Genomic DNA, 9,911 nt, shown 5'->3' with positions numbered 1-9,911 from the left:
GTAATCCCTGATTGTTTTTTCATATGTATAAACAATTGTTCCAGTACTATTTATTGACTGTTCTTCCTTTCCCACAGATTTGTAAGGTTTTCTGTCACAGATCAAGTTACATGTATGCAACAGTCTGTTTGGGGGCTCTTTATTCTATTGCATTGGTCTATCAATCCGTGTGCAAGAATACACTGCTTTATGATACAGTAGTGTCTTCACACTAGCTAACTAGCTAGTTGTTATAAAGATGGACAAATCACTTTACCACCTTCTTCTTCTCCTTCTTCTTCTTTCCTTCCTCCTCCTCCTCCTTCTCCTTTGAATTAACAAAAAATACGGCAGGGTGCGGTGGCTCACCCCTGTAATCCCAGCACTTTTGGGAAGCAGATTACCTGAGGTCGGGAGTTCGAGACCAGCCTGGCCAATATGGCGAAACCCTTCTCTACTAAAAAAATACGAAAATTAGCCGGGCGTGGTGGTGGACGCCTGTAATCCCAGCTACTCGGGAGACTGAGGCAAGGAGAATTGCTTGAACCCGGGAGGCGGAGGCTGCAGTGACCCGAGATCGCGCCATTGCGCTACAGCCTGGGCAACAGAACGAAACTCCTTCTTAAAAAAACAAACAAACACAACCTCATAATACCTACTCATAGGGCGGTAATGGAGATTAAAGGAAACAAGAATGGTATGTAAAGCATCGGATACAGGGTAGGGAAGAACTCAACAGTGGCTTTTATTTAATGATGCTGAAGGTACCGATGAAACAGGGATCGATCTTTGATAAAGGGATCAATCTTACCGGGAGCCTCAGATTCATTTATAAAAAGAAGAGGATGAGTTAGCATACCATTTCTGTCTCTTGCCACTTCTAAGACTGTGATCCTGGCATTTTTATTATCTAGAGACCAGGCAGCGCGACATTGATGGGCAGTTGGTGTTAAAGTGAGAAAGGCGGTATCTGCGCAGAATGCAGGGTCGAACCATGAGCAAGCAATCATATCTGCCACAACAGATAAGAACTGGGGCTGGCCGGCCTGACGACTCTCAACGGGTTAGACGCGGGCTACGATGACCTTCACGATCTTTTCTGGCAGCTGCACGGCCACGCAGGGTCGGGACTGCCCTGCCTACGAACAGCACTGTGTGCGAACACAGGGCCACGGTTAAGCCTCCCGACTGACTCCCCCAGGGAACACGACCCCGGAGAAGATTCCAGACAGGCTCGCAGAGGCACGGGTAAGGATGGAACGGAGCCGGGAGCTCAGTGGGAAGAGGGGCAGCCCGCACCGCCCCCGGGATGTCACCGGCGCTTCTGGGAAATGTAGTTCTTAGCCGCATCCGCAGCCCCGGGCTCTCGGAAGGCGGACTACAGTTCCCTTCAGCCTTGGGAATGCTTTGTGCAGCGCGCTTGCGCGGTGTGGCGGCCGATGCCGCTATAAAGGCTTGTTTTCCTGGGGGGCTCATGCTCGGGAGTGTGGTTGAGCGGCCGGCGCGGCTGTCCTGGAGCAGGGGCGCAGGTAGGTGATGGCTGCTGCCGCACCCCTGCCCTCCAGCTCGGTTGTCACGGGGATCACCGCTTTGCATTTCCTCGGGGCGTGGCGGGATGTGGCCAGGGCTACAAGCAGTTCGGGGGACACTGGAGACTTGGGGAACGGGGTATGGCCTCCCCTTGGTCTCCTGCCGCCGCCTCCTAGGCCTGTGAGCCCGGGGTCTGGTGACGGGGTCGTGTGCTGGAAGACAGGCAGGTAGGGTTGGGATGAGCGGGCAGGGACGCGGGCTACGTCTCTGGCCGCAGCCGCCAGGGGGCGCTGCGCCCGTGGGCCGTGGGTGTGGGTCGCGCTCGCCTGGCCAGGCCGGAGCGGGCTGTGGGAACGCCCTAGGGCCCGGGCATCCCAGGCGAAGCCCGTCTGAGAGAAGCGCCCACCCGGGAGGCTGTGCAGTGGGCGGCTCAGGGCACCATGCTCAACCCGCACCGGAGCCGCCAGCGACCTTCGAAGTAAGTCATCCCCTTCGTTTTTGCAAGCGGGTAAATGGAGGTACGTGACATAAGCACGCGCAGCAAACCCGTGGCTGAGCCGGGAACGCAGCCCAGATCTCTCCACGGTCATCCAGTGCTCTTTTTCACTTCTGCCACGCAGAGCTGCGGGTGGCTTTGTGTTTATCACACAGGGGTCATTTGGTTTCTGCACAGACGGAGAGGCTGGAGGCAGGTGGGCACAGGAACGACCGGGAAAGTTTCAGGAGGTCTTGGAGGAGGAGATGGCTAGGTTTTACTGGGGTCTGCAGCGTGCATGAAAGGTGAGGCTGCTTGGAGACGCAACAAGTGGATTACAGTGGGTGTGGTAAATACGTATCCCTTTAGCGTGGTGTCTTCCTTGTGTAGCTTGAGGGCCTGGCGGTGATGGAAACCTACTCAAGAGTGTTGGGATGACTGCAGCTTGCACACACCAGTCTGGCTAGGCAACAGTTCGTGTAGTCCCGTGCAACTCTCCTGCTGCCATGCAGTTGAATCAGTATCATTGTGTAGGGAGACTGTCTACACTTTAATCAGTGGAAAGAGAATCTTGGTAAAAAAAAAAAAAAAAAGGGCAGCTAAGTGGCCTCAACCCTGTTGGGACTTCTTTGGGGTTCTCCCACTTTGATTATTCTGCTTCTACCATTGTACAGGTCTGGACAACAGGTTTGTTTTCTACAAACAAAAATCCCTTCTCTTTCTTCCTCTCTTGATAGCTGAGGCAAGCGAGCATTTAAAAAAAGATTTTCCAACAACTTCAAAGGAGAACACGAGAAGATAGGGAAATATAAATAGTATCAATAAAAAGGCTGACCTGGGGATCTATCCTTGCTTGCTTGCTTCAGACTGGGGCTTTGTTTCTTTCCAAACCTGTCAGGATTCCCAGCTCTTCGCCGGCCTCCACGTGGGGTGCCCCCTTTTATGTTCCAGATACACAGACGATGGTGTCCTTATGTTCAAGGCCATAGACAGTAACTTTGTGCCTACTTTGGGCCTGCCTGCTCTCTTGATTGTGCCTCTTTTTCCAGGAAAGTAGAGATGAGTGTGTTAGAGATAATGGAACACTGTTCCCCACACCCTTCATACATAGAATAACTTAGTCCCTTAGGATAGTTTAGCAGTGTCTACCACAGCAGTCACTCTGGGCACAAAACAGTCATTATTTGTGTCATAACAGGGAAGTCGTTTTGTCCCTGCCTCTCTCTGCTCCTGTGCTCCACTGATTCTGCCTTATCCTTTGAAATAAAAGTGGTTGAAAGAATCTTTGGTTATCATGGGTGCTTAGATAATTGAGATGATGTTCGTGTTCTTCTTGACATGGCACTTCGTATAGTGGATGAGTTCCAGTGACCACCTCTCTTTCAAACCGCTCACCGCCCCAACCCCGCGCTCACCGCCCCAACCCCCACCTTTAAAAAGGTAGCACTAATCTTTTCCTTTTCCAGATAATCAGCTAAGCTAGGGAACCCTTGAAGGGGAAGGTTAGACTTCCGTGATTCTCGTAACAAGAAGGTTACACTGATCTACAGCTACAGCTCAACACTGGGGACACTGGCAGATGCCAGGTCTGTTTATAGTTTAGCCTTAATGAGGTCTCAATGACGTGATTGCTGCGCTCTGGCTTGGTGAGCCGCTGTTCTTTATGGTGTAGTTTGTCATTGGACAAGGTGACTTTTTTTTTTTAAGATAAGTAACAGCTATAACAACTTAGGGTACTTGAACCAGAATTCTGAAAGGCAAGAAGTCAAGCTTTCTTTGGACTGGAAACCTGTCTTTGCGGAGGAGATTTAGTCTTTTTTATTTAGAGGATTACTAAGTGTTCTCTTTTTATCTGACACCCTAAAAAATGCATTATAATGGTTAGAATTTTGTGCTGCAGAAGTAGTACTTTTAAGTCACAGCGATAGCTAGGGATTTATGGAATCCAGAAAGCAACACGGCTACACGTCTTTAATTTCCTTTGGAGGCTAGTCTGAAAGGTGTTTTCTCAGCTTGTCTCTGGGGGGCTGTGACCCTTCTTAGAGGGGGGAAACATTTTAGAGAAGTATGTATGTGTTTTTTGTTTTTAAGTGACCTGAGTTGACACAGGATCTTGATTAGACTTAGCCAGGCAAGCAGTGGTTTAGAACAGAGTTTCAGGTAAAAACTAGGTAAGACTTAGTAATACAGGGTGGGGAATTTGTTTTTGTTATTGTTTTTTAATAACAGCTTTATTGCCGTAGGATTTATATGCCATGAAATTCACTCTTCTAAAGTATACAATTCAGTGGTTTTTTTTTTCAGTGTATTCACTGCATTGTGCAACCATTAGCACTATCTAGTTTTAGAACATTTTCAGTACCCAGGGAATTTGTGTTTGAAGTTAAGTTATAATATTGTTTTAACTGTGTAACTTCATGGAGCTTTAAAATAACACCAGCTAACCCATTAGTTAATTATAAAAAGGCAGAGATGGAATATATCATTGGTAGAATAAGTGTTCGGTAAGTTTTTATTTAGTAAAATTTAGTGGGAGAAATGATGTCCACTTTAAAATTGTGGAGTTTTTAATACTTGGGACAAACTGAAATTGTTTCTATGAAGTCTTTAAAAAAAAAAACGAACCTATCTATATGCTATATACACTGGATTTGAGCTTAGTTGAAGAGAGTGGGTATCTCTTTACTAGTGTGTTTACTTTTTCTAAATTTTTTTCCCTTAGAAGTGGGAGAAGGTAATTTTTCTTGATTCTCTTATACTGAATCTTTTTCTTTAAAAAAAAAATGAAACGAAAATCTTTGAACATTTTTTGAAAATTAATTTTTGTAGCTATAACAGTAGAAAGTTTTAGTACTTTTGCCTTTTTTTTCCCACCCCCCGTATTTTAAGGCACTTGAACATATGGTTAAGTACTGTTTAGGAAATAATCTATTTCTTGATGAATTTTTAATTTCAGGAATTCTGATGTGAAACTAAGAGTCTATGAGCCCTGGAACCTCCACTCAGAGAAGATGAAGGATATTGACATAGGAAAAGAGTATATCATCCCCAGTCCTGGGTACAGAAGTGTGAGGGAGAGAACCAGCACTTCTGGGCCGCACAGAGACCGCGAAGATTCTAAGTTCAGGAGAACTCGACCGGTCAGTTTCCTTTCCTAAGAGTCTCTTATCTGCTTATTGTACTAAAACACGTCTTCTTTTTTTCATATGATGCGTAATTTAGAAACTTATTTTTTGGCCGGGCATGGTGGCTCATGCCTATAAACCCAGCAGTTTGGGAGGCCGAGGTGGGTGGATCACCTGAGGTCAGGAGTTCGAGACCAGCCTGGCCAACGTGGTAAAACCCTGTCTCTATCAAAAGTACAAAAATACCAGGCATGGTGGCAGGCGCCTGTAATCCCAGATACTTGGGAGGCTAAGGCACAAGAATCGCTTGAACCCGGGAGGCAGAGGTTGCAGTGAGCTGAGATCATGTCACTGCACTCCAGTCTGGGTGATAGAGTGAGACTCGGTCTCCAAAAAAAAAAAAAAGTATTTTTCTTTATTGACTTTAGGTTACTGTTAAAAATTTATGGTTATTTATGAGTCTCTGGTCCATAGTAAGCACTCCATACGTGGAAGAGAGGCTGACTTTCAGCCTCCCACCTGATCTGTGCTGAGCATTCTCCTCTTTTTCGCTTTTACTCTATGTTGGTGCCTTCTGAAAAGGCTGTGCTTAAGAGAAGACAACTTATTGAGGAGGAGGGGGTCGTGGGGGCGACGACAGAGAATATAAAGCCAATTAAGCTTCATTCATGTACCTAAACAAACTTGGTGTTTTCTTCTACTTTCTGTCATCCGTGTTTAAAATGTGAATCTGGCCAGGTGCAGTGGCTCACGCTTGTAATCCCAGCACTTTGGGAGGTTGAGGTGGGTGGATCACTTGAGGTCAGAAGTTCGAGACCAGCCTGGCCAACATGGTGAAACCCTGTCTCTGCTAAAAATACAAAAATTAGCTAGGTGTGGTGGCAGGCACCTGTACTCCCAGCTACTCAGGAGGCTGAGGCAGGAGAATCACTTGAACCCAGGAGGTGGAGGTTGCAGTGAGCTGAGATCACGCCACTACCCTCCAGCCTGGGCAACAGGTGAGACTCTGTCTCCAAAAAAAATGAAAAATAAAATAAAATGTGAATCCTTTGGAGAGACTCAGATTTCAGAACAATTCTAGATAGTTGTGGGATACTCAGTATGATTTTCAAGCGAATTCATAAGTTAAGCAGTCTTTAGATAATAATCTAGTTTCCTCCAAGGGAAATAATGAAGATGCATTTTCACCTGGAGAAAATATTCTTTTTCCTGAGGAAAAAAAATATATCTTTTCTTAGAAAAGTACCTAATAAAGCAGAATGGACTAGGTTTAGGAAGTTGAGGTTTATGTTGGTGTATTTGTTATGAGAAAATTTGAGAAAGGTACAGACTTTGCAGCTGGCACTGGCCTTTCTTTAGCCTGATACTATGTTTCCCTCTTTGGTTGTGTTAAAGCCATTGCTTTATTAATTAACATTTTCTTGCTAATGAGTCTTCTCTGTACCCTACTGTGTATTATCGAATGCTTTTCTTTTTTTTTTTTTTTTTTTTTTTTTTTGAGGCGGAGTCTCGCTCTGTCGCCCAGGCTGGAGTGCTGTGGCCAGATCTCAGCTCACTGCAAGCTCCGCCTCCCGGGTTCCCGCCATTCTCCTGCCTCAGCCTCCCGAGTAGCTGGGACTACAGGCGCCCGCCACCTCGCCCGGCTAAGTTTTTTTTTTGTATTTTTTAGTAGAGACGGGGTTTCACCGTGTTAGCCAGGATGGTCTTGATCTCCTGACCTCGTGATCCGCCCGTCTCGGCCTCCCAAAGTGCTGGGATTACAGGCTTGAGCCACCGCGCCCGGCCTATCGAATGCTTTTCTGTTCAGGTTTAACTTCAAAGAAACAGGCTCAATGTAATCAGTGTCAAATACTTCTCGTGGTGCCAGTTTTATAACTTCCTCATGTCCTTTTGTCTAGACCTTATGTTGATTAAACATCTGTCGAATACCCTCTGAGTGCTAGACACAGTTAGTGTAACAGTTAAGTCTAGAAAATGTCAGAAGGTAACATTGGGGCAGGGCCTTAAAGGGCAATTAGGTGGGGAGGCTTTTTAGGCAGTACAAGTATAGACCCAAAGGTATGGAAAGAGCATATGGCATGTTGGGACTTTGGATAAGCTACTTACGTCATTTGTATATAAAATGGTGTTGACAGTAGTACCTGACTCATGGGATCACTGAGGAGTAAGTGAGATAATACATATAAAATGTTTAAAATGGTACCTGGCACATGGCCAGTGCCCAATAAATGTTAGCTCTTAGAACTAGTTGTTTAGGGTGTAGGATGTATAAAGGGATTATAGGTTGGGGGAAATTCTGCATGCCATGCTAAGAAATATTTCACTGTGGGCATTGGGGAACTATTGGAAGTTAATGAGATTAAAAAAAAAAAACCTTCTTATTTTGAGCTAACTGTAGATTTATATGTAATTATAAAAAATAATATAGAGATCCTGTATATCCTTCATTCAGTTTCCCCCAGTGGTAACATCTTGTATAACTATAGTCCAATAAATATCACAACAGGATATCAATGATTGACATTGATATCAATGACATTGATTGACATTGGATATCAATGATTGACCTTGATACAATCCATTGACTTTAGGATTTCACCAGTTTTATATGCACCCTTTTTTGTGTTTGTGTGTGTGTGTTCTATGCATTTATTTAAAGGTGTAAATTTGTATGACCGCTTCCACAGTCAGGATGCAAAGATTCCATCACAAGGATCTCTCGTTACCCTTTTATAGCCACAGCCATGTCCCCTCAACCTCAGTCTCTGGCAACTGCTAATCTTTTCTCCATCTCTGTAATTTTGTCATTTTAAGAATGCTATATACAATGAATCATATAGTATATAATCTTTCGAGATTGCTTTTTTCACTCAGCTGAATTCCCTTGAGAGCCACCTAATTTTGTTGTGTGCATCAATAGTTCTTTCCTTTGTATTGCTAAGTAGCATTCCATGTTATAGATGTACCATAGCTTCTTTAACCATTCATCTGTTGAAAGACATACGGGTCATTTCCAGTTAATGGCAATTATAAATAAAGGTACTCTGAACCTTCAGTTACGGGATTTTGTGTGAACATAGCTTTTATTTCTCTGGATTAATGCCCAGGACTGCGATTGCTGGGTCATATGGTAAGTGCATATTTCGTTTTGTAAGAAACTGCAGTACTCTTTCTCAGAGTATCTGTGCCATTTTACATTGCCACCAGCAATGATCCAGTTTTTCCACATTGTTGCTAGTACTCAATGTTATCATAATGTTTATTTAAGCCATTATTATAGATGTGCCTGGTATCTGATTGTGGTTTTAATCTGTAGTTCCCTAATGGCTACTGATGTTTGAGAGTAGATTTTTATCTTAGATTAGTCTTGAAGCAATGCAGAAAAAACCTGTACAGGAGAAAGAGATCAAATATAGGGAGCAGTCAGGAAGCGGCTCTGCCCATCCATGTCAGAGAGGCCAGGCTACTGTTGTAAAACATAAAAGTGAGGATGGAGGAAAGGCATTTCTAGAAGATAGGGAGGCATTGGGGTGTCTGGGATTGATGGTAAGGATTTAAACTTATTCATGGACATAAGGGAAGAAAAGGAGATTAGGGAGATATTAAGAATGAGTTTGGGCCGGGCACGTTGGCTCACGCCCATAATCCTAGCACTTTGGAAGGCTGAGGCTGGTGGATTGCCTGAGCTCAGGAGTTTGAGACCAGCCTGGGCAACACAGTGAAACCTCATCTACTTGGGAGGCTGAGGCAAGAGAATCTCTTGAACCCAGGAGGCGGAGGTTGCAGTGAGCTGAGGTCTCACCATTGCATTCCAGCCTGGGCAACAGAGTGAGACTCTGTCTCAAAAAAAAAAAAAAAAAAAGAATGATTTTGAGTTTGAAGATGTTGAATTTGAAGTGCATACAGGTAAAATTATCAGTAGGTAGAGCATAGACAAGAAGTAGGGTAGGAAAAAACATTTAGAGCCTTTAGTGTGTCCATGTAGGTGAAGCTGTGAGAGTGAGCAGGCTTACCCAAGGATGGCTTGCAGAGCAGAAGGCGGAGGCTGTGGAGCTGGTGTGTGGTCCTGTGAAATTTCTGGGGACAGTGTCCCCAGCTTGTTAGAGTAGAGTTGACATCAGGGTATGCAGTGGCAGCAGTGAGCTTTTCTTCTACAAAGTGGAGAAGAACAGCAGTTAGGCACCGCTGGGCCTTGCGTACCCTAAAGGATACAGAGTCAGTCATCACTGTAGCAGGTTTTCAACATGCCACTGAAGCCTTATCTCAGAGAAATACGAAGGCTAATACCACTTTTATAAAATTTCAGGAATCCACATGAATTTTATTTTTATTACTCTTTCATGTTTCCTAAACTTTTTTTTTTTTTGAGACGAACTCTCCCTCTGTCGCCCAGGCTGGAATGCAGTGTTCTGATCTCGGTTCACTGCAACCTCCGCCTCCCGGGCTCAAGCAATTCTCCTGCTTCAGCCTCCTGAACAGCAGGTGCCTACCTGCTGTTCTCTGTTACCATGTTGGCCAGGCTGGTGTCAAACTCCTGAGCTCAAGTGATCCGCCTGCCTTGGCCTCCCAAAGTGCTGGGATTACAGGCGTCAGCCACCACATTGGCCATGAACTTTTATTTTTTATTAAATTTTTTGTTTGTTTGTTTTTTGTAGAGACAGTCTCACTGTTGGCCAGGCTGTTCTTGAACTCCCAGCTTCAAGCAAGCCTCCCGCCTCAGCCTCCCAAAATGCTGGGATTACAGGCATGTGGCACCACACCCTGCTCCTAAACTTTGAAATTTGAGTACTGTTTTCCTGATT

The 9,911-nt window shown here is 44.9% G+C and overlaps 1 protein-coding gene across 8 annotated transcripts in view; it reads left to right on the top strand.

The window, feature by feature from the left end:
• Positions 1-1,130: 1,130 nt before the first annotated feature.
• Positions 1,131-9,911, top strand: part of LOC105480601 (ATP binding cassette subfamily C member 5) — a 96,301-nt gene continuing 87,520 nt past the window's right edge. For 2 of the 8 annotated variants that reach the window (XM_071091368.1, XM_071091367.1), the window contains exons 1-2: positions 1,890-1,987; positions 4,941-5,124. In XM_071091368.1, coding sequence (XP_070947469.1) covers positions 1,950-1,987; positions 4,941-5,124 — 222 coding nt within the window. In that variant the 5' untranslated portion in view covers positions 1,890-1,949. Of the gene's footprint in view, positions 1,228-1,386; positions 1,509-1,882; positions 1,988-3,759; positions 4,156-4,940; positions 5,125-9,911 lie in introns of those variants that run through there. The other 6 variants (XM_071091364.1, XM_071091362.1, XM_071091369.1 and 3 more) reach the window with 6 other exon arrangements.

Source organism: Macaca nemestrina, chromosome 2 (genome assembly GCF_043159975.1).
Source record: "Macaca nemestrina isolate mMacNem1 chromosome 2, mMacNem.hap1, whole genome shotgun sequence".
Classification (NCBI taxonomy): domain Eukaryota; kingdom Metazoa; phylum Chordata; class Mammalia; order Primates; family Cercopithecidae; genus Macaca; species Macaca nemestrina.
This window is presented reverse-complemented; position numbering and strand designations above follow the sequence as displayed.